The sequence below is a fragment of the Zingiber officinale genome, chromosome 10B (genome assembly GCF_018446385.1).
Source record: "Zingiber officinale cultivar Zhangliang chromosome 10B, Zo_v1.1, whole genome shotgun sequence".
Classification (NCBI taxonomy): domain Eukaryota; kingdom Viridiplantae; phylum Streptophyta; class Magnoliopsida; order Zingiberales; family Zingiberaceae; genus Zingiber; species Zingiber officinale.
Window position 1 is genome coordinate 3,736,544 of NC_056005.1, and position 24,417 is coordinate 3,760,960.

General features: G+C 39.9%; 1 protein-coding gene across 1 annotated transcript; it reads right to left on the bottom strand.

Moving 5' to 3' along the window:
• Nucleotides 1–850: 850 nt before the first annotated feature.
• On the bottom strand, nucleotides 851–1,495 carry LOC122030388 (mucin-1-like). The gene has a single exon (XM_042589594.1). It carries the CDS (start codon nucleotides 1,493–1,495, stop codon nucleotides 851–853), a length of 645 nt encoding a protein of 214 aa, XP_042445528.1.
• Nucleotides 1,496–24,417: the final 22,922 nt, after the last annotated feature.

The following is a 24,417-nucleotide window of genomic DNA, read 5'->3' on the forward strand; positions in this document are numbered from 1 at the left end:
CTGAACCATGAGAGTAATGGTTGTCTTTCGTTTAAGAGGAGAATTATTGAGAATATAATCAAAGTCTAACATCGGAAAGATATGGAAAATATCATGGGTTTAAAAGAATATAAGATATCTCCATTGACATGAGACATTTTGAGTAAAGTCCAAAAATAATATCATGAAGACTTAAGGTCAAAGTGGACAACATGTCATAGTGGAAATATGTGAATTCCCTTGGGACATAATAGGGTAGATGTCTGGATCTGAGATTGAGACATGCAAAGATGTTGACAGCTAAGACTGAGATATAAAGAATGCCCCAGTAAATGTTTGGATATGAGGCAGAGATATGAAGGATACAGGAGAGATATATGTCTGGATATGAGGCTGATATATGGAGGGATGTCAATAGTTAAGACTGAGACATGAAGAATGTCTAGGAGATGTTTGAATCTAAAGGTGAGATACGGAGGGATGCTAGTAGTTATGACCGAGGCGTAATAGCTGATTTATTCTTGATCAAACTTGAATCCTTTTGGAATAAGTATATTGAGCTGGCTCGATCAAAACCAAGTTTCATCTGGCTAGCTTGATTCCTTTTGGAGCCATGTTTAGCTCACTTGACTTTAATTGACAGTATGACTTTTGACCATACGAGACCTGCAGGGGCAAGAGGATTCCTCCAAATCAATAAATTTTAGTACATTGCGGGTTTTAATCGTCTGCGAATTCAAAGAATTGTTTGTCCCATTATAATCTCTTCAAAGACATTATTAGATTTTCAACCGTAGCCCTCGCGCAATGAAAGTTTCACCCTCTCTGTTCTTGATCCGTTGCCAAACACACACACGACGGTTTTAGAAATTTAAAGAGCGACAACGGCAACGAAAGCCGCGGCCAGCCCGCTGACGGAGACCACGGCAGCAGGGTTTGCGCCACTTATATGCTCGTCGCTTGCTTCGCCGGAAGGAGCCGGAGCGGATGCTGGAGAGTCAGCACCGTCTTCGGCAGTTGGTGCGTCCGCGGCGGAGGGAGAAGTCGCAGGGGAATCGGCTTCTGACCCTGGCCCTGGCGCCGACGCGGGAGACTCGCTGGGAGTTTCGGAAGCAGGAGACTTCGCTGGAGAGGGAGTCTTCGCCGACGATTCTGGCGCATTCGCCGCGACGACTGGAGCCTTCGCGACGACCGGAGCCTTCGCGACGGAACCAGTTGGGGCTGGAGTCGCGGCCTTTGGCGACTCCGAGGGGGCTTGTGCCAAGCCGGAGACGGCGGCGGCGGCAAGGAGGAGGACTACAAGAGCAGATGCGCGATGCATCTTCGTAGGCGGGGCGAGCGGCGAGGGATTGTTTGAGAGGGAAGAGATGAGGAGCTTCGGTTGTTGGGATTGGAGGAAGTTGGAGCATTTTATAGGAGGATCGGAGAGAGTTGCCACCGCAGCTGGCGGTGGCAACGGAGATGGAGAGAGAGAGAGAGAGGCCGAAATGAACGGCTCTGCCGCTAATGTGGTCATTGGTGATCACCGGCGACCCGTCCGAAACGGCGAGGGTCAATTGGTCTTTGACTTTCTGAATAATTCATAGATTGTGGCTCGTTTTTCCTTATTTTATCAACATTTAAACCGCATGCAAATCTCTCATGTTTAATAGATTCTTCCCATAATCCCATTCTTTTGGATTCAAGCTTTACTCTAACACAAGATCGATAAATTATTTTAAATTGAACGCGGAAAAATCCATAGGGCTCTCAAAGCATATAATTGCATCCAGTTAAAAAAAAACAACGAGATTCTTAACTGATTTTATTATTGTTAATAATCATGTGTGTAAACATCTGAATCATCATTAGTTAGTTTTATTGTCAACTTAATTGCTAATTACAAGATAACAACGAGGATGACGACGTGGTTAGGAGTCTAGATTAAGGTTAGGAGTCTAGATTAAGGTAAATAAGAAAAGAGTTAAAATGACAATCAGAAGGTTTTTCAGTGTAATTATTCTGACGCTCAAGTTAAAAGATGAAGAAGATGAGCATTAGGATTTCGATGTGCGTATATGTGTGTTCATATACCTGGATATAGGAAAGAGCTACCTTTTATAAGGAAACCATGTACTTTTTCCTTCCGTTTCTCTTTTCCATGTTGTCAGTATTTAATTTTTTTTAATAATATAACTTGTTCATGCCATTGCTTTTTTCCTGAAATAATCTGAGATTTACGCAATGATTATTCTTTTCCTGAAATACTCCGAAATTTACACTATGATTCACATTTTTCCAAAAATGGTCGTGCATCCTACGTCGCCAAGGGGTCGCGAAACCAAGGAGACAATGACCCAAGAGTCGAGAGCTAAGAGGCCAAGGAACCTGGAGGCCTGAGAGATCGGGAGGCTAAGGAATTGAGAGGCTCAAGAGGTCAGGAAGTTAAGAAGCCGGTAGGCCCGAGAGGCCTGAGAGGCCAGGAGGCCCGAGAGGATAGGAGGCCCGAGAGGACAAGAGTCTAAGGATCCGAGAGGCCTGAGAGACCAGAAGGCTATGGAGCCGAGAGGCTTGAGACTTTCCTCTGTTGGAACCATCTAAGTAGGTTTCACCAATCTTCTCTTATCCATATGACACATATTGATCATTCCCTGAATTACAAGTCTCCCCTTCAAGTCTAGTCTAAGGAGGTGAGAGTCTAACTGACTAGATTGTTGTATAATCAGAATGATCCCAACCACCTCGATTACTTAAGCCATGTGGCAAATCCATTGCATATTTATGAAGAGATTACACATAAAATGTCAACATGTCTCGACCATCATGTCCTTAAATGCAGCCATTCCTTTTAAGAATGTTGTTTGCATTATACACCTCTATTTATAAGCCCAGAATGTACAAGTGAACCTCTGAGATTGCATCACATTAATGTAATAAGACTCGCGACAGAAAAGGCTAGGCGTCTTTTAAAATGTAATGATTACTCTGAGTTTTAATTTGTCCTATGTGCTTTATGGCACGGTAAAAATTTTATCCCACCCTTATAACAATAGAGATCCAACGATCCCAATTGAACGAGTCATGCTATATTAGGTCAGATAAGAACATTTATGCATGCACTTGCTGATTCTTCAATTGTCATTTCTTCTTCTTTTTCGTCTCCTTTGTCTTCGAGTTTTCCTCTCCACCCAATAAGTTATTTTAGTCCATCTTTATGATTCTTTCTTTAACCAATCCCGTGGTAGCACATTCCATGGCCAGAGAATCTTCTTTCGCTCCCTGGTATAGATCTACTGCTTCAAGTTTTACTGATGCATCCCTTGATCAGTTGAGGATGGCTTATGGAGTTCCGACCAATCATCTATTATGGTTTTCGAATGGCAATGATCGGCTAGACTGTCCCCTCTAGGCTTTGTAACTTTCTTCCGAAGCTACATGATGAGAGAGTTACGCTTCCCTATCATGTTTTCTTTATTGAAGTGTCGTGATACTTTTACATCTCATTGTCACAGCTTGACCCCAATTCTTTCTGTATTTTGACTGGGGTAGTGATTTTTTTCTACTTATATCACATTCCACTTTCTCCTCGCTTCTTTCATTTTTTTCTTTTACTAGAAGAAGATGGAGGATTGAGTCTTCTTCTTCTCTCGATATGGGATTAACTTAATTAAGGAGCTTCCTTCATCCCACAAAGGATGGAAATCCCAATTCTTTTTCATCAAACTCCAAGGCTCCATATCTTGGTTGACTCGTTGGTAGTGAGAATTGCCGCCTCCTCTAACTTTGAAAGACTACCACCTAGTGTAAGTACCCAGAGTTAGTTTTGATGTGGGATTGAGTCTTCTTCTTCTCTCGATATGGGATTAACTTAATTAAGGAGCTTCCTTCATCCCACAAAGGATGGAAATCCCAATTCTTTTTCATCAAACTCCAAGGCTCCATCTCTTGGTTGACTCGTTGGTAGTGAGAATTGCCGCCTCCTTTAACTTTGAAAGACTACCACCTAGTGTAAGTACCCAGAGTTAGTTTTGATGTGGTCAACTGGGTTAAGTTAGGTCTTGCCATGTTTGTGTTGGAGGATCGGTGGCCGACTTGAAGGGGGGTTGGATAGACGGCACCCCCAAATCGCTCGCTTTCTACGTATTTGTTAGTTGTGCAGCGGAAATACAAATAATACAAACACAAATACGAAAGCTAAATACAAATACAAAGAACAAGAAAGAGCAAGCAAACCAACACGTGCCGATTTACGTGGTTCGGAGATAAAGCTCCTACTCCACGGCGTGTCCGTAAGGTGGACGATCCCTATCCGTCGGTGGATTACTCCCCGGAAGACCTCCGGCTAGCTCAAACATCCTTGTGGGTGGAGAAACCTCACCACAAACTCACCAAGACCTCTTGGACACAAGGGAAACTCTTGAGCACTTAGTGACTACTAATTAGGCTTTAACCAAGTCTAATTTCGTCACCTTGGCCGGCCATACCAAGCTCCTTCTTATAGAGCTTGGAACAAATTAGAACCTGATTTGCCCATTACCAGTCGACTAGTCCTTGCACCAGTCGACTGGTGCCAGCCCAACGGCTCTTTCAACGGCTATGCTACAGTGCATCAGTCGACTAATCCATCACCAGTCGACTGCTACAGTGCGCTACAGTAACTGCTACAGTACGCTACAGTACTGCTACAATGCCGCTATAGTAAAATCCTAGGACTAGGATTTTACTCCGAGTACAATCTCTCATGCACTCGTATCCTCACCCTTATGACTCATTTGACGCTTTCTTTGCAGCTTTGACCTCTTGCCTTCAAGCCTACTTCCTTTGGCTCTCGTCCCTCGGATGCATCCAAGCCCATGGCTCGTCCCCAATGCCATCCTTCGCGTATGCCTCGAAGTCGCTTCCCTCGGCCCTTGTTCTCGCTGCCTTATCCACGGTCCCTTGGATGCTCCATCCTTCACCGGATCCGAAGCCATCAACCTGAGTCACATGTGTCACCTGTAGTCCTGCACAACTCAAGTACACATATCAAATAACGAGGGTAATCCTAACTTAAACCCTTTGCCCAAACACCAAAACACATGGTCCCGCGGACCATTGGGATTGCTCCAACAGTTTGATCCTTGTGTCTAAGTGTATATAAACTTAGGAATACAAGCAGTTGAGCAGGAGATGCAGTGATGAGAAGGATGGTACGAGGAGTCAACGGGCTCGGTGCATCCGAGGGATGAGAAGTTATAAAAGAGTATACAGGTGGACGAGAAGGACGTGCGCGGCGTATTCGAGGGACGAGAAGCAGGGGAGGAAGCCTACTCAAGAAAAAGGTCAGAATTAGATTTGAGTAAGCTCAACTTCGAACAACCGGATAATCACCTAAGGAAGAGTTAACCAGTTTTTGAAGGTTAACTAGTCACATTGCCTCGTGGAAGGCGCTTTCAACATGGTTGGAGGTGCCCTCACACCTTTTGGTGGAAGGCGCCTCCAACCATGTTGGAGGCGCCCTTGCGTTTCCAATAGATGCACCTTGAGCTGTCGATTACCGTTGGCTAGCTATTGGAATTCGAATACAACTCTATGTCACGCCTCAAGGGAATACTTGTCCGCTAAATCAGACGGTACCTCTTAGTAACAATATACGAAATAATCGATATCACACCAATTCAAGCCAACATTAAAAAAATACCGATATAATATAACAATACTAAGTCACAAATGACAATGCATGTATGTATGTATGTACATGTGAAACACTCAAAAAAATCCAGAATAGAATGAACTATAACTATAAGCAACGAAAACCATAAAAAGAAACAACTCAACATAAATCCAACTCGATCGGGACTGGCAGCCAGGACCTCTGAGCGACACAACACCTCCTCTATCTCCTAACCTGAAAGTTAAGGAAAAAGCAAAGGGTAGTGAGTACAACCACTCAGTGGGTAGAAGAATATAGTGCATGAATAACATACTGACAGGAGATCAAAGGATGTAATCTTAGATAAAATACTTACTAACCAATATAAGGTCCCAACATAATCATTAGCTAACCAAAAGTATAATCAATAACATAGCACTTCACTAACCTGCTCAATCAAGTAAAACTAATAAATTAGGAGTACATACAGTATATCCAAACCTGCATGCATAAATATATGTCCGACATATAGCAAACACATAACAAATACTGACTGCAGGAGAACGCTCTACCACGGATGATCCAGTGGGCAGTCAAGGTAAATGACTAGTTATTGTCCGCAGGAGAACGCTCTACAATGGATGATCCAGTGGGCAGACAAGGTATATACCAATGGTCACTAATGACTCTCTCACCCATGCATAGGAGATAGGATATACTAACGATTCTCTCAACCATGAATGGGAGACAATGGTCTATAAAATATACTAACGGTTGCTGACGACTCTCTCAGCCATGAATGAGAGACAATGATCATCAAGGTATAGCAACCCAGGGTCTAGTAGGATCCTCGAAATCCCACCATATAGTATAATTCTACTAATGTATAGGAATGAGCCTATATAACAAGTAAGATCTACTAGGATACTCGGTATTCTATATTACGATATAATCCTACTATCTCAACTAATTCCCTAGAATTGTCACAGATATAATAAACAATGGAATCAATATCAAGTAATCCTAGGGACTGATTTAGAGGGAAAAGCCTAGTGGAATACACTATCCTTTTGCTAGGGAGTGATTTCCATCAAGTCTAGGTCAGTATAATCTCACTAATATATATATATATATATATATATGCCCTCGCATTGGTATACAACTATACTACCTATAAAATCAGTGCCCTGCAGGCATGGGCTTAAGTATATAACCATACTATAATATAAATTCACAAATATAAGCTATAGGCCTAAATAACAACAAGGATCTATTAGGATACTCAATATCCTACACTATAGTATGAAAAAACAAACACAGGTTTAGCAAGATGCATAATATCCTATACTATGGTATGATCGTCCTACACTAGGGTCTGGTAATATCATATATGAATCCAATCATGAATAACAGACATAACTGCTTAGCTATCAACAATAGGTCATCATATAAGGACAATCAATAAAGTATCAACTCAGGAGCAATATAGGACATATTTAAGATAGACGAGTAACTGTAACCTCATCAAACATGACAGTAAACAATCATACACTAAAATCAAAGCTATTAAGAAGATAAGCAGGATCTACCCACATAGATGTAGCGTGTCTAAATTGTCTTCAAGTCCAAAGTCTACCTTGAGCCCAAATCCTACAAGTGTCGAGAACGAAGCCGATCTAAGAAAACAATAATCCTAGTTATCAACCTATTGTTTAATTTCTATGTTAATCTATTAATCTCTCCATCAATTGAATTATAATTTAATCATGTAACCTCAATTAATCAATTAATTATTAAATATCTAATGCATCCATTAATCTCAATTAAGTAGTCATTTAACCCAACCTAATTAATTATCTAGCTTATCATTTCAATTAATCAAATAAACTTAATTAATCATCCAATACTCTTAATTAATAGTTAATCAATCTATTAATTAATCAATCAACTTCTCAATTAAAATACAAATTAATTAACCAAGAATTTAACCAACATTAATTAATTAGATTTACTAAATCTATAATCAGAATTATTAATCAATTCATTGGTGAGTTAACCCAATCAACTCAACCTAAGCTTAGTTAATTTGAAATCACAAAATAAACCTATGTTAATCAAAACATTAATTAATTACTTAAACTCTTCCTCTCCGATGGAGGCTCTGGGTGAGCTGGTGTTGCTGATCGGCGGTGGCATGGATGGCCTGCAAGCAACAAATTACTGTGGTCGTGTACAGGGTCGGGGATCCCGATTGAGGAGGTCGTCGGCTGCAACGGGGCACAGGATGGTGCTCGGCGATGCTAGGAGCCATGACGGCAAGGGTGGCAGTGGCTGGCTGGTGTGTCAGTTTCACGGCCTCTTCCCTCGGCTTAAGGTGGTCGTCCGGACTTGCAACGTCATGCCCATAGGAAAAGTGAAGTGCAGTTTGCGGTTTGCGGTGACGTTGGCAGTGGTAGACAATCGGGGAGACGACACGGCTAAGGGGTACCCGACCAACGTTCGGGTCTCTCTACATGAGGAGGAGAGGAGAAGGAGTGGAAAGGCGACATTGGCTGCTCGTGAGCAGTGCGTCACTTGGTCGAATGTGCTACTCTGGGCGGTGTGATCCTTCTTGCGGTGGAAATCGCAGCTGTCGATGCGTGGGGAGGGACGCGCGATGTGAGCATAATCCGGACATGATTATTGGCTACGTGATTTTCTTTTTTTTCCTTGCATTAGTGGTGATAAACTTTACTAGCTTTAAGGGATAAAGTACTGGAATTAGTCTTTCTAATTTTAAGGGATAAATCATTGGAATTAGTCTTAGTCTTATGGTGTATATAAAGGGTCCTAGAGATGTGTATTCATTCAATTCATTTTTTCATCTTCTAAGAAAGTATTCTATCAGTTGTCTTCTTCCTCGCTCTATTCTTTTTTTTTTTTTTTTTGCATATTAGTATGTGCCTTGGGTGTGCTATTCATCGATTCTAAGCCAACATCTCGTATCAGAGCCTTGGTAGTATAGAACACCCAAGAATCCACGTTCCACAAAAATGTCTGGCATCCCACAAGTTACTGCGAAGGAGAACGGCGGAGTGTCATTTCCCTATCCGATGCTAAGCCCTTACAATTATACTGTGTGGGCAATAAAGACATAGGTGATCCTTGATGCCCAGGGAGTCTGGGAGGCGGTGGAGCCAGTGGAAGGAGCCCAGGTGGATGCAAAGAAGGATAAAAAGGCACGTGTATACATCTTGCAGTGTGTCCCCGAGGACATACTTCTCCATATCACAAAAAAGAAGACGGCGAAGGAAGTCTGGGACAGCCTCAAGACGAGGTACCTTGGAAGTGATCGAGTGAAGAAGGTACGCGTACAAATGTTGAAGAGCGAGTTTGACGCCCTCCGGATGAAGGAGACTGACACGATTGATGAGTTTGCTGGCAAACTTAGTGCTATGAGCAGCAAGTTCTCCGCTCTTGGTGCCACACTTGAAGATTCATCTTTGGTAAAGAAGTTACTCGATTCTGTCCCTGATAAGTTCTTCCCTATTGTTGCCGGTATTGAGCAGTTTCACGACCTTGATACGATACCATTTGAGAAGACTATTGGGCGACTAAAGGAGTACGAGGAACGAATATTACAATTACGCGACAACACCAACGACACTGAAGGAGAGCTCCTACTTACTCATGCCGAATGGCAAATGCGACAGGAGGGGAGCAACGTGGACACTTCGTTAAGAGGAAAGGGGTGTGGGTCAAGCAGCCCTAGTCGTGGCAAATGGCATGGACGTCGGTGAGGGTGCGGTCATGGTCGTGGTACGCAACGCCAAGACAGTGCAGGAGGGACTAGCGGCAATAACAGTGGCACTCGAGACAAGAGACATATAAAGTGTTTCAATTGCGAGAAAATGGGGCATTATGCGTCCGAATGCTACAACCAGCGGCGTGATGATGAGGCTCATCTCACTTGTGCCACCGATGAAGAGCCAGCACTGATGATGACCGTGTCCCACGAGGAGTCTGACATTAGGCGTGAGCGGTAGGATACCATTCTGCTCAGTGAAGATAGGTTCATACCGGAGATGTACCACGGCATTAAGAAAGGAGATGAAGATGTCTAGTATCTTGACAACGGTGCCAGCAACTACATGACTGGCCATCGTAAGAAGTTTCAAGAACTAGATGAAACCATCACCGGGAGGGTGAGGTTTGACGATGGATTAACCATTGAGATCATGGGCAAGGGGACGGTTGTGTTCGAATGCAAGAACGGCGATCTGAAGGCTCTCCACAAGGTATACTACATTCCGAAACTTTGTAGTAATATCATAAGTCTCGGTCAATTGACAGAAACTGGGAACGAGGTGCACATGGAAAGAGATACCATGAAGCTGATTGATAGGAGCGGGAAGCTCTTGATGCTGGTAAAGCGAACACAAAATCGCTTGTACAAGATAACCTTGAAGACATTCAAGCAAGTCTGTCTCCTAGCAAGCCTAGAAGACCTAACCTAGTTATGGCATACAAGGCTCGGACATGTCAATTTCCATGACTTGAAGTTGTTAGGGGAGAAGAAATTGACGGTTGATGTGCCTCTATTTTCCCAGCCGAACAAGTTTTGCGAGGTGTGTGTGATCGCCAAGCATGCAAGGTCGTCATTCCCGTGCCAAGCAAACTTTAGAGCAGAGAAGCCGTTGGAACTTATCCATGCTGATATTTGTGACACAATCTCACCATGTACACTAGCCGGTAACAAGTATTTCCTTCTGATTGTTGATGATTTTACAAGGTGGATGTGGGTGTTTATATTGGCAGCAAAGAATGATGCATTCTGAGCAATCAAGAAGTTCAAATTATTAACGGAGACCAAGACTGAATACAACATCAAAACACTCCGAACAGACCGGGGCGGCGAGTTTCTATCCACGGAGTTCACTCAGTTCTATGAAAATGAAGGAATCGAGTGACATCTCATGACTCTCTACACACCCCAACAAAATGGTGTTGTGGAGCGCCGTAATCGTACCGTGATGGCCATGGCAAGATCTCTCCTCAAGGGTACACATATGCCGGCAAGGTTCTGGGGAGAGGCGGTTAGGCATGCTGTCTATTTGTTAAACCATCTCCCAACTAAGGCGCTAGGAGAGCGCAGGCCATTTGAAGCTTGGATGGGGAGAAAGCCACATCTCGCCCACTTGAGAGTGTTCGGTTGTGTTGCATATGTGAAAAATACAGGCCCTCACCTCAAGAAACTTGACGACAGAAGCTCACCCATGGTATACTTGGGTGTCGAGGAAGGCTGCAAAACTCATTGTCTATTTGATCCAAGGCATGGCAAGCTACAAGTAAGTAGAGATGTGATGTTTCAAAAAATTGTGAATGGACATGGAATGCAGGTGCCAATAATGAAGAAAGGGTACCAGAGTTTATGGTGGTAGATGCATTCGGCATCGACAAGGTGATTGTTGCAGCAGACATTGAGGCCGCAGTGGAAGATGTCACAACACCGGCAGTAGCCGTGGCAAGAGCATCAAGTACATCTGCACTATCATCGAACACCAATACAACTTCCTCGCCTTCGATAACAAACTCACCCGAGTCTTATGAAGGACCGGTCCGTTTTAGGTCCATTGCTGATATCTATGCCAACACTAAGGAAGTGGTTGGTATTGATGAAGAAGAGGGTGAGGTGATGATGGTGATATCTGAAGAACCGACATGTTATCAAGAAGCAGCAACTGAGGCTTGCTGGTACGAAGCAATGGAGAAAGAGCTGAAATATATTGAGATGAACAATACCTGGAACTTAACTGAGCTCCCATTAGGCCACAAGCCTATTGGCCTAAAGTGGGTGTTCAAATTGAAGAAAGATTTAGATGGGAAAGTCGTTAAGCACAAAGCAAGATTAGTGGCTAAAGGCTATGTACAAAGACAAGGCATTAACTTTGAAGAAGTGTTTGCGCCTGTCGCTAGACTTGATACTATTCGAGTCATTCTTGCACTTGCGGCAAATCAAAGCTGGAAGGTACACCATCTAGACGTGAAGTCAGCATTCCTTAACGGAGAGTTAGAAGAAGAAATATATGTCACTCAACCAGAAGGGTTTGAAGTACAAAATCATAAACATAAGGTATATAGGTTGTCCAAGGCCCTCTATGGACTGCGGCAAGCTCCACGTGCTTGGAACATGTGTTTGAACAGGAGTCTGGAAGAGCTTGGCTTCAAACAATGTTCTCAAGAACATGCAGTATATACAAGAGGTGAAGGAGAAGAAAGGATACTTGTTGGAGTGTATGTCAACGATCTCATCGTGACAGGAAGTAGCATAGAAAAAATCAACAAGTTCAAACAACAAATGATGACAGAATTTGAGATGAGTGATTTGGGTCTTCTCTCCTACTACTTAGGGATTGAAGTGGAGCAACAGAAGAGCCAAATTTTACTTAGGCAATCAGCTTATGCCAATAAAATTCTATCTCAGTTCAAGATGACAGACTGCAATTCCACAAAGCATCCAATGGAACCCAAGACACAGCTGTATAAAGACTTGGAAGGGACTCCAGTTGACGCCACAGAGTATCAGTGCATCATTGGTTGTTTGGGATATTTATTGCACACACGGCCAGACCTGTCATATTCTGTCGGAATGGCGAGCAGATACATGGAGAGGCCTACAATCATGATCACAAGGTGGTCAAACAAATTCTCAGGTATTTGAAAGGTACAATCTATTTTGGACTTGCCTACATAAAGGGACCCCAAGAAATTGGTGTATTCGGCTACTCGGACAGTGACTTAGCCGGTGATCTCGATGGAAGGAAAAACACAAGTGGAATGACTTTCTATTTTAATGAGAGTTTGGTGTCCTGGAACTTACAGAAGCAAACGACAGTGACACTTTCATCTTGTAAGGCAGAGTGTTGGATCGAGATGCGCTAGAGGGGGGGGGGGTGAATAGCGCTCGCGGCTAATTCGTTTGATTCGTAAAACACTCGAGTAATTAAAACGCAGCGGAAAATAAGAAAGCAAGCACACAAAGACAGGAGGATTTACTTCGTTCGGAGCCTTGATCGACTCCTACTCGAAGGCCCGCGATCCTTGATCGCTTTCCGTGGGCAACAACTATAAGCTCGTAAAAACTATTACAAACTAATTATAATTCAAAGCAGTAAAAGATTATACCGACAACAAAGGACTAAATCTGAAGCTCCGGGTTGTTGGGGTGTCGTTGCAGCACTTCGGGATCGTCTCGTAGGCAGCTTGTAGCAGATAGTTCACTTGGAAGAAGATATTTCAAGCTACTGGTCGAGATGTCCTTTTATTGGACGTTCAAGGCACCTCCAGTGCCAGTCAAGGCGCCTTGAACCCCAAAATTAATCCCTGTTCCTGCGCTGTGATAACCTCCGCTGACTGCTGCTTATCCTAACCTGAAGGCGCCTTCATCAAACCTCCAAGGCGCCTTCAATGGTCCAAGCTACCTTCAATGGTCCAAGGCACCTTCAATCCCTATGAAGGCGCCTCCAGCTTCACTTCGCAGCCAGCTTCAGGTTTTGCACCCGAGGCGCCTCCAAGCCTCATGGAGGGGTCTCGGACACTGTTCATCCGAGTTCTTCTTTGTGTTTTTGGTACCTGCAAGTATGTTAATCCAAAAATACCTGCAACACAAAGTTAACACAAAATAATAGTATGAATATGAAGTTATGACAGTCTCCGGACTGTCCGGGTCTGACTTCGGATTTCCGACCGGAAACTCTAGGTCGACCCGACGCCTACTGTTCCCTCTACGGGGAACGCGTCCTCACCTACTCCACTAAGGAGATTTACCTGCTGCTAGTGCGATCCTCCAGATCGACTGGACTTTTGCTCAGCACTCGATACTTCCGGACTTTCTGCTGGACATCCGCTTCCCGGCTAGTCCAGTCTTTCACCTGGTTCGCGGCACCAGGACTTTCCACTTAGGGTTACCACCCCCTAGGACTTTTTGCCTGAAGTCATCGACCTGCCAAGACTTTCCGCATAGGGTTACCACCCCCTATGACCTAGGGTTACCACCCCCTAGGGTTTTTCCCTTTGCCTAACCGCAGCTAGGACTTTTCTCCACCTAGGGTTACCACCCCCTAGGACCTAGGGTTACCACCCCCTAGGGTTTTCACCTGCCTAACCGCAGTTAGGACTTTTCTCCACGTAGGGTTACCACCCCCTATGACCTAGGGTTACCACCCCCTAGGGTTTTCACCTGCCTAATCGCAGTTAGGACTTTCCTGAAACACTCATTCAACATGTTAGATAACAAAGAATCTTAACTTTGAATCCCTTTGCCATTATCAAAACTTAGGTTCGATCGTCAGATGCTTCCTGCACCAACAATCTCCCCCTTTTTGATTATGGCAATAAAAATTCAAAGTTAAGAAAATAATGCCATTAAAAGATAAGCATGAAAATACAAGCATAATGATAGTTAAGTGCAGAGCTAAATTAAGTGCAGAGCTCCCCCTTAATATAAAGACTCCCCCTTAATAAAAGCTCACTTTTTAAAATTTGAGTTTCTTTCAATTTTCTTTAATTCTTTGAATTTTATTCTACTCTCCCCCTTTGCCATATATAAAAACTCAGTTGAAAGCAAGTTTTAAGATTTTAAGAAAACAACAAACGAAATATTTTTCACTTAAGTTTAAAAGGCTAATATATGGATGATTTCGAATGATGCCTTTAGCCACTTTTGAGACTTGGTTGTTTTTAGAAAGACATACCTAACTAAAGTTAGAAAAACTTAGCTAGATTTTTTTTTTTTTAAATTTTGGAGCCAAATTGTTTGTAAAGAAATTTGAAGTCTCAATTTACTTAGCAAAATTCTTTTGAAAGCCATGAGTTAAATTTTGCAAGTAAAGAAATATGCTTTTTAATACTTTTAACTTAGAAAAGTATTTTAGCATTTAGAGTTAAAATTTATAAGGTGGCTAAGTTTGAGAAAGTTGGAAGGTTGCTATATGAGTCACTTTAGCTAAGCCTTTTGCAAACAATGAATGTAGGTTCAGTTTAAAAGGTACTTAGCGTTAAAACTTAATTTTGAAAAGATAGGAGTAAGAATTTGTTATTTTTTTTGGATAAAGAGGGAGTGACTAAATGTTTAATTTAGGTTATTTATTTTAGTTGGTCTTTAAGTCCAAGCATGAGGTTAAATAGATTTTAAGTTATCCAGATTGTTTTGTTCAGGTATCAGAGCCCTAAAGTATGAGCATGCTCTAACTTCAAATCTCCATTTCCTTCAGGGCTAATTCCATATTCTTGTAAGTCTAGTAAATTTAGGGGAGCAAGAATTTCAAGTTAGTTTTTCAAGTATTTTTCAAAGGATTTTGAAATGAAGTTTAAAAGATTTTTAAAATGATTTTGAAAATAAGTTTAAAAGATTTTTAAAATGATTTTGAAAGATTTTTCAAATAATTTTGAAATGAAGTTTTAAAAGATTTTTAAAATGATTTTGAAAGATTTTTCAAATAATTTTGAAATGAAGTTTTAGAAGATTTTTAAAATAATTTTAAAGATAAGTTTGAAATTAAGTTTAAAAGATTTTTAAAGTAATTTTGAAATTAAGTTTAAAAGATTTTTAAAGTAATTTTGAAAATAATTTTAAAATTAAGTTTAAAAGATTTTTAAAATGATTTTGAAAGATTTTTCCAATAATTTTGAAATGAAGTTTTAGAAGATTTTTAAAATGATTTTGAAGGATTTTTCAAATGATTTTGAAATTTAGTTTTGAAAAGATTTTAAAAATGATTTTGAAATTAAGTTTTGAAAAGATTTTAAAATGATTTTGAAAAGATTTTGAAAATAAGTTTTGAAAAGATTTTAAAAATGATTTTCAAAAGATTTTGAAAAGATTTTAAAATGATTTTGAAATTAAGTTTTGAAAAGATTTTAAAATGTTTTTGAAAAGATTTTAAAATGTTTTTGAAAAGATTTTGAAATTAAGTTTTGAAAAGATTTTAAAATGATTTTGAAAAGATTTTGAAATTAAGTTTTGAAAAGATTTTAAAATGATTTTGAAATGATTTTGAAAATAATTTTGAAAAGATTTTAAAAATGATTTTTGAAAAGATTTTGAAAATGATTTTTGAAAAGATTTTGAAAATGATTTTGAAAAGATTTTGAAAATAAGTTTTGAAAAGATTTTAAAATGATTTTTGAAAAGATTTTGAAAATGATTTTGAAATTAAGTTTTGAAAAGATTTTAAAATGATTTTGAAAAGATTTTGAAAATAAGTTTTGAAAATATTTTAAAATGATTTTGAAATTAAGTTTTGAAAAGATTTTAAAATGATTTTGAAAAGATTTTGAAATGATTTTAAAATTAAGTTTGAAAAGATTTTAAAATGTTTTTGAAATTAAGTTTTGAAAAGATTTTAAAATGATTTTGAAAATATTAAAATTAAGTTTGAAAAGATTTTAAAATGATTTTGAAATTAATTTTGAAAAGATTTTGAAAATAAGTTTTGAAAAGATTTTAAAATGATTTTGAAATTAAGTTTTGAAAAGATTTTAAAATGATTTTGAAAAGATTTTGAAATGATTTTAAAATTAAGTTTGAAAAGATTTTAAAATGTTTTTGAAATTAAGTTTTGAAAAGATTTTAAAATGATTTTGAAATTAATTTTGAAAAGATTTTTAAATAATTTTAAAGTATTTTTGAAATTTGAGATTTAAAAATAATTTTAAAATTTGAGATTTAAAAATAATTTTGAAATTTGAGATTTAAAAAAAATAGTTTTGAAAGGATTGAGTTAAAGATTTTAAAGTTGAATAATTTTGAAAAATAATTTTAAAGTTAATTAAATTTGGAAAATAATTTTTGCAAGATAATTTTAAAGTTAGTTAATAAAAAAAAAATTTAATGTTAATTAATCTTTGAAAAATAATTTCAGACAATTTAGAATGATTTAGAAACTGAGTTTTAAAATAATTTAGATTTGAAAATAATTCAAGTTAAAATAATTTAATTATTAATTAACTTGATTTAAGTGAGTCAATTTTAATAATTTAATTTCCTAGTCATCTCACCTGATCTAAAATTGTCAATCTGGGAACCCTATAATTGTTGAGATGAATTATTGTTGAAATTAAGGGTCTGGTTGAACTTTGTGTTAGATTCAGGTTTAGCTTTGGGTTCAACAAGTAAGCATTCTTTGGATAAACTTCTGGGCTATGGTGAGTCACAAGGAGCTCATTAAAGTAACCATGCCTTCGAGGTTTCCCAAATAGTCCTACCCATTGAGCTTAATACTAATCCTTGGTCTAACTAGTTAGGATCCATTTAAGGGTAGCTTCGGTCAATTCCACTTGGCCAAATGCACCAGGTCGAAGCCATATCTTCCTAGACATGCGATGCCCAAGCTTCCCTAACGTACTATCATCCAAAAATTTTACCAGTACTGTGGTTCAAGTTCAACTTAGCCTGTTTTAATCTAACCTTAATTACCCTGCCGGATAATGTACTCTTGTTTTACCCATTTCGGGTAGATTAGCTTCAGTTACCCTGTCGGGTAGTTCAGTTGGAGGTGCCAGCTAGTTTGGATCCTCCATCTATTTTTGAATTTTGAATTTATAAGTTAATTTCGAATTTTTAATTTGATTTTGAATTTTGAATTTTTAATTGAATTTTGAATTTTGAATTTTGAATTTAATTTCAAATTTAATTTGAATATTAATTTGAATTATGTTCTTAATATTATTTTTCTATTAGCTCCCCCTGGATCATAGCCTCGATATGGTCTATCAAGGTAATAGACTTGATCCTTGGGGACCCAATAGTGACCAGTTCCAACTTGATTAACCAAGTTGGATTTTGGCACCCATGCTTGGAGAATTTTTCTATTATTTCTATTAACTAGCGATGAATATGATTTGTATTTTATTTTAGTTTTAAATCCAAGTCCAGTTTTGTTGTAAACGGCTCGTTGTTTTCCAAGAATCAGATCCAGATTCTTGGAGCCCAAGGTGAACTGTTCCAACGTGTTCTTGAGTTCTTTAATTTGAGCTTTCAAATTGGAATTTTCTTCCTCAAATTGTTGGACTTGAGTTGAACTTCCAATTTGAACTGACTCAGTTAAAGAGCTCGAGTCAGTCGCTTCCTTAAGGGCTGTTACCTCCTTTTGGAGCGACTTAACCCGGACGTTGGATTTAGCCAACTTTTTTACTAAGTAAGGTAATAATTCATGCAAGTTATCTAATTGAAATTCTGCGAATAGTGAACTTACAGTGGGTTTTGGTCCTTCGGAAACGAATGCGGATTCGTGGCTTCGATCAGACTCAGTCTCGGATTCACTCTCGATTTCTGACTCATACTCGGACTCAGTTTCTGCCACGGTTGCTAGTACTGGTAGAGCGAGGAAGCTCGTCGGTTCTTCTACGTCGGACACGGATTCATCTGAAGACTCGGACCATATCTTTTCCTCTGTCTTACTTGTACCTGCAACCATCGTAATACCTTCCTCGGTCGAAGTAGTATTATTCTGCTCATCTAATTCAAATAAATCATTTATTAAATTATGCTTACTTACTTGAGCGTCGAAAGTGCCCTCGTGTAATTTTATCAACTTTTGCCACAACTCTTTTGCACTTGCGAAGGGGCCGATGCGGTTCAGTTCTTCATTGGTTAGTCCACATTGTAGCATGCAGGTTGCTTTGGCATCGGCTTCAACTTTTTTCATTGTGCTAGAATCCCAGTTGATGCATGAGATAAGTTCTCCGGTGTCGTCACGTGGAAGTTCGAGTCCGGTCTGGATGATGATCCACATCTCGACTTGCGTCTTGAGGTGGTATTCTATCCGGTTCTTCCAGTATCCAATGTCCTCGCCAGAAAAGAGCGGCGGTCGGACGGTGCAGAATCCTTCTTGGAATGTCATTTTAAAAGAACCTTGCACACAAAAAATAGCAAAAAAAATGTACCAGGACTTGATCCTGGATTAAAAGTGCGGTATGGAAGGATCGAAATAGAAGTTCACCAGTTTCGAGAAAAAATAATAAAATAATAAAAAATATTATTAAAAAATATTTAAAAAATATTATTTCAAATTTTTTCAAATTCAATATTTTATCAATACTACTAAACTGTGAAAGGACGAAAATGAATTTTTCGAAAATAATTTTGAAGGGAAAAAACGAAAGGCGAAAAATAATTTTTACCCTATAAAGACGAAAAAGCCACAAAAGAAATGCTTGAATGGTGGTTTCACCTATTCGGAGCGACCCCGCTCTGATACCAATTGTTGGATCGAGATGCGCTAGAGGGGGGTGAATAGCGCTCGCGGCTAATTCGTTTGATTCGTAAAACACTCGAGTAATTAAAACGCAGTGGAAAATAAGAAAGCAAGCACACAGAGACAGGAGGATTTACTTCGTTCGGAGCCTTGATCGACTCCTACTCGAAGGCCCGCGATCCTTGATCGCTTTCCGTGGGCAACAACTATAAGCTCGTAAAAACTATTACAAACTAATTACAATTCAAAGCAGTAAAAGATTATACCGACAACAAAGGACTAAATCTGAAGCTCCGGGTTGTCGGGGTGTCGTTGCAGCACTTCGGGATCGTCTCGTAGGCATCTTGTAGCAGATAGTTCACTTGGAAGAAGATATTTCAAGCTACTGGTCGAGATGTCCTTTTATTAGACGTTCAAGGTGCCTCCAGTGCCAGTCAAGGCGCCTTGAACCCCAAAATTAATCCCTGTTCCTGCGCTGTGATAACCTCCGCTGACTGCTGCTTATCCTAACCTGAAGGCGCCTTCATCAAAGCTCCAAGGCGCCTTCAATGGTCCAAGGCGCCTTCAATCCCTATAAAGGCACCTCCAGCTCCACTTCGCAGCCAGCTTCAGGTTTTGCACCCGAGGCGCCTCCAAGCCTCATGGAGGCGCCTCGGACACTGTTCATCCGAGTTCTTTTTTGTGTTTTTGGTACTTGCAAGTATGTTAATCCAAAAATACCTGCAACACAAAGTTAAGACAAAATAATAGTATGAATATGAAGTTATGACAGTCTCCGGACTGTCCGGGTCTGACTTCGGATTTCCGACCGGAAACCCTAGGTCGACCCGACGCCTATTGTTCCGTTTACGGGGAACGCGTCCTCACCTACTCCACTCAGGAGATTTACCTGCTGCCAGTGCGATCCTCCAGATCGACTAGACTTTTGCTCAGCACTCGATACTTCCGGACTTTCTGCTGGACATCCGCTTCCCGGCTAGTCCAGTCTTTCACCTGGTTCACGACACCAGGACTTTCCACCTAGGGTTACCACCCCCTAGGACTTTTTGCCTGAAGTCATCGACCTGCCAAGACTTTCCGCATAGGATTACCACCCCCTATGACCTAGGGTTACCACCCCCTAGGGTTTTTCCCTTTGCCTAACCGCAACTAGGACTTTTCTCCACCTAGGGTTACCACCCCCTAGGACCTAGGGTTACCACCCCCTAGGGTTTTCACCTGCCTAACCGTAGTTAGGACTTTTCTCCACCTAGGGTTACCACCCCCTAGGACCTAGGGTTACCACCCCCTAGGATTTTCACCTGCCTAACCGCAGTTAGGACTTTCTTGAAACACTCATTCAACATGTTAGATAACAGAGAATCTTAACTTTGAATCCCTTTGCCATTATCAAAATTTAGGTTCGATCGTCGGATGCTTCCTGCACCAACACAGAGTTCATGGCAGCCACAACTGCAGCCTGCCATGCTTTGTGGTTGAGGAGCCTTGCCAGCGAATTAACCGGTGTAGAGCCAAAGCCGGTAACTTTATTTGTTGACAACAAATCTGCCATAACCCTCATGAAGAATCCGATATTCCATGGTCGAAGCAAGCATATAGATACAAGGTTTCATTTTATCAGAGAATGTGTTGAGAAGGGACGAATTGTGGTTGAGTTTGTTAATACCGGAGAACAGCGAGTCGATGCATTAACTAAAGCATTGCCAGGAGTGAAGTTAGCTGCCATGTGACAACTACTCGGCATCCGTGACTTAGAACCATCTCAGGATTAGGAGGGGTAATGTGAGCATAATCTGGACATGATTATTGGCTACGTGGTTTTCTTTTTTTTTCCTTGCATTAGTGGTGATAAACTTTCCTAGCTTTAAGGGATAAAGTACTGGAATTAGTCTTCCTAATTTTAAGGGATAAATCATTGGAATTAGTCTTAGTCTTATGGTGTATATAAAGGGTCCTAGAGATGTATATTCATTCAATTCATTTTTTCATCTTCTAAGAAAGTATTCTATTAGTTGTCTTCTTCCTCGCTCTATTCTTTTTTTTTTTTTTTTTTTTTTTTTGCATATTAGTGTGTGCCTTGGGTGTGATATTCATCGATTCTAAGCCAACACGCGAGTGAGGAGATGCAGGCAAGAACGTCGTAGGCAAGGAGGAACTCGACCAGGCATAGGCAGCGATCGTCCTTGGCCACCGTCAACACACGGTGGCAGCTTCGACGTGTGAGAGTCGTGCGACATGGGTGAGGGAGGAACGTAGTTAATCAAAACTTAAGTTTTGATAAGTAAAACTTTGTCATATATATTCAATCAACTTCCACTTTGATTGAGTATTTTTGTACAAACTTTCTTTTACCTCATAAAATCTAAAATAATTTCGTTAAAATCCACAAAAATTCTAATAAATTTCATAAATTCATATTGACTTAATTCCTGGTAAACTATTCACTAAAATAATTAAATTAAGTTAAATTTTAATTATTTACATCTTTATCTATCTTTTTGGTATATTACACCCTATCCTCATTGGAGGTCCCCTGAACCCTCTTGGAGGTGCCTCCAACCAACGGTAACATATTCTAGGAGGCTTTTTTTACAATTTCCTGGAGCTAAGAATCAAAGAACAACTTTTGTAATCAATTCCTAGCTATTTTCTGAGCTTTTCAAAGAGTATAAGAGGCTTCTCCACCTTCAATGAAAGAGATCTTTAGAGATTTTTTATCTGCTTTGGATTAACAATCGCATAGGTAAGTAACTTCTTAGTCTCTTACTTTTTGTTTTTAATAGTTGTTCTGTTTAACTATTATTGTGTCCCTGCTAAAGTAAGTTAGCTCGAGATTATTAATTTTAGTTATAGGCTATTCACCTCCCTCCCCCCTTCTAGCTGACCTAACGCAGACCTACACCTAGAATGGTGCTACTACAATGTCTCCTAGAAGTTACTAGGTGGCCTACACTTCAATAGCAATGTCCTACTCGATGAAGGACTGATGAACATGTTTAGGTTTAGGCCAAGACCAGCTCCTTGTATAGCTTCATTTGGTAAGAAAATCATCTTCACAAGTTTTGATATCTAACTGAAGGCATGTTATTTTTTACAACTGATATAATGATGAGGGCATCACTAAACAAGGTGATGAAGCTTATTGTGACAAAGTTGGAAGTGCACCAAGTAGCAATCGTCAACCTCACTGAGGCGATCCACGAGGAAGGAGCGTCACCGGCTTTGTCTATAGCCCCAACAGAGGGGGCTTCCTAATCGGTGGCAAGGGCGCTAAGCCCAACAGGAGAATCGAGGTCTCCTGTTGGTCGACTCGACCGACTTCATCTGCAGAGTTGGAAGCTCCCCAAGGAGTCGGATTTGAAAACAATCTTAGCTAAAGTATGTCCACTAGAAGAATTTGCTAGAATTAAAAATAAAAATGTAAAATTGAAAGAACAAATAATTTTTTTATAAAATTCTACATATTCAAATTCTGCTATTCTAAATTTAAGAAATTATAAAAAGCTTAACTAGTATATTAGGAATCATAGGGGCCAAATTATAAAATTAGATAGAAAATTTATTCTACAAAATTTTTTGGTAAATCCAGTTGTTAAATATTTATTTTAAGTTTCAAAATCATGCTTAAAGTTGGTCTGCTCTTTAAAAATAGTAGGATGAGAAATTTGTAACACAATTAAAGTTACCAACAATTTAACCACGTTCGAGCATTGTTGTTGGTCTGTTTGAGATGATCGGTTAACTTAGAAGCATAGCTTGGTGGTAAACAGACTTCTTTGAAGCAGTAGTAGGAAGCCGGAGCAGTCGGAAGCTCAATCGGAAGCGCAGAAGCTCCTGCTGTCCCTCAATCGGGACGTGTCCTCACCGAGTCACTCTCCTCCAGTGACTTACCTTCACTTACCAACTTGTAGTCGATTGACTAACCTCTTAACCCACCAGGTCTTCATGTTAGTTGTCAGGTTCACAGATCCAACTAGACTTCTGCTAGCTGTCAGGCCCTGCGGACCTAGCTGGACTTCCTACTAGATATCAAGTCTACCCTTTGACCTATCTAGATTTTACACCAGCTATTGGGTTCCGCGAACCTAGCTACATTTCAGCCTACTGTCAGGTCCTCCAGACCCGTCAACTCCTGTACACTTGATAAAACAATTAGATCACAAAAAATACCTAATTTAACTCACTTGTCATTCATCAAAACTTGAGTTAAACCATAAATGCAAACTTCACCAATAAAGTATTCGATCAACCTTGACCTACTTGACTTTTCTTTACATCAAATTGGTCAAACCTTGACTAGAGGAGAATTACACCAACAATCTCCCCAATTGGATAATTATACCTATAATCTCCATATATTACCAAATATCAAAACTCACACATTACGACTCAAGCTTGAGCCAACTTAAACTTAGTCAAATTGATCAACGTGACCTAGGGAAATTGCACCAATAGCTTATTTATATTTTGAATGGTTGTTTTGCATGAACCTAGAGTTAGAAGCAAAATAGAGAGAAGAAAAACATAAATGGGTGAACTGGACTTGACTTGGGTAGAACCAGACTTGACTTAGGTCGAACCAGACCTAAACCGATTCAGTAGACTGAACCAGCGATTTGGTAGACCAACTGGGTTCGGTCCAAATTGTTGAGTTATGAAATGTTGACATGGATGATGATGTGGAAAAAGATCTGGTTCATCTTTATGATTTGGATGAGGATAAGGATAAGTTAAATGATGTGGATAGAGATAAGGCTTGATCTAGATATGGCATCATCAAGATATAACTTCATCTATATAAGAGTTGATCTAGATAAAGATCTGATCTAACTCTATAAAAGGAAATGAAGGCTCTCATTTAAGAGACTCATTCAACTACTACTCATACTCTGTGTGGTCCAAAGGAAAGCTACAACACAAAGTTCTACGACTGGGGAAGCTCTAGAAAGGATGTGTTGCGCTCAAGACTTCTGGATCGGTTCGGGAAAGTGTTTGTCTATTTGTATTTTTATTATTACAAGCTATAATTATTTTATCATTCTTTTATGCTTGTGATTGATAAACTATAAGACAAGTTTCTTTACCTCTAGAAAGTTTCCGGAAACGAGATCACTAGTGGACTCTTGTACTTGTGTGCGTAGGCCTTGGACATACTGACCCTAAGGGTTGGGAACAAAGTAAATCCCGGGAACCAAGTAAACCCCACGTGTCTTTCTTATTGTTTCATTTATTATTATTCTACCGCATACTAACATGACTTTGATAGAGAAAATAAAAGTGCAAAAAAAAGAACGGTCGATATTCACCCCCCCCCCCTCCTCCTCCCCCCACTTCTATCAACATGCAACAATTCTACAACCTCTATGACTTGTACCACCTTTTCTCCCCTCCGATTTGTGAATTCCCGATTTCACAAAGGTGGTGGATGAACTATACAATCTTGATGATTGGGAACAGGAGCCAAAGTCAACATTTTTTTTTCTTTTAGCTGACTAGGCTTCTTCGACTTGAATATACTTAAGTATCTGAATTTGCAATCATTCAAAATTGGCAAGGGGCTTTTTTACTAAAGATCTGAAAAAAAAAATATCC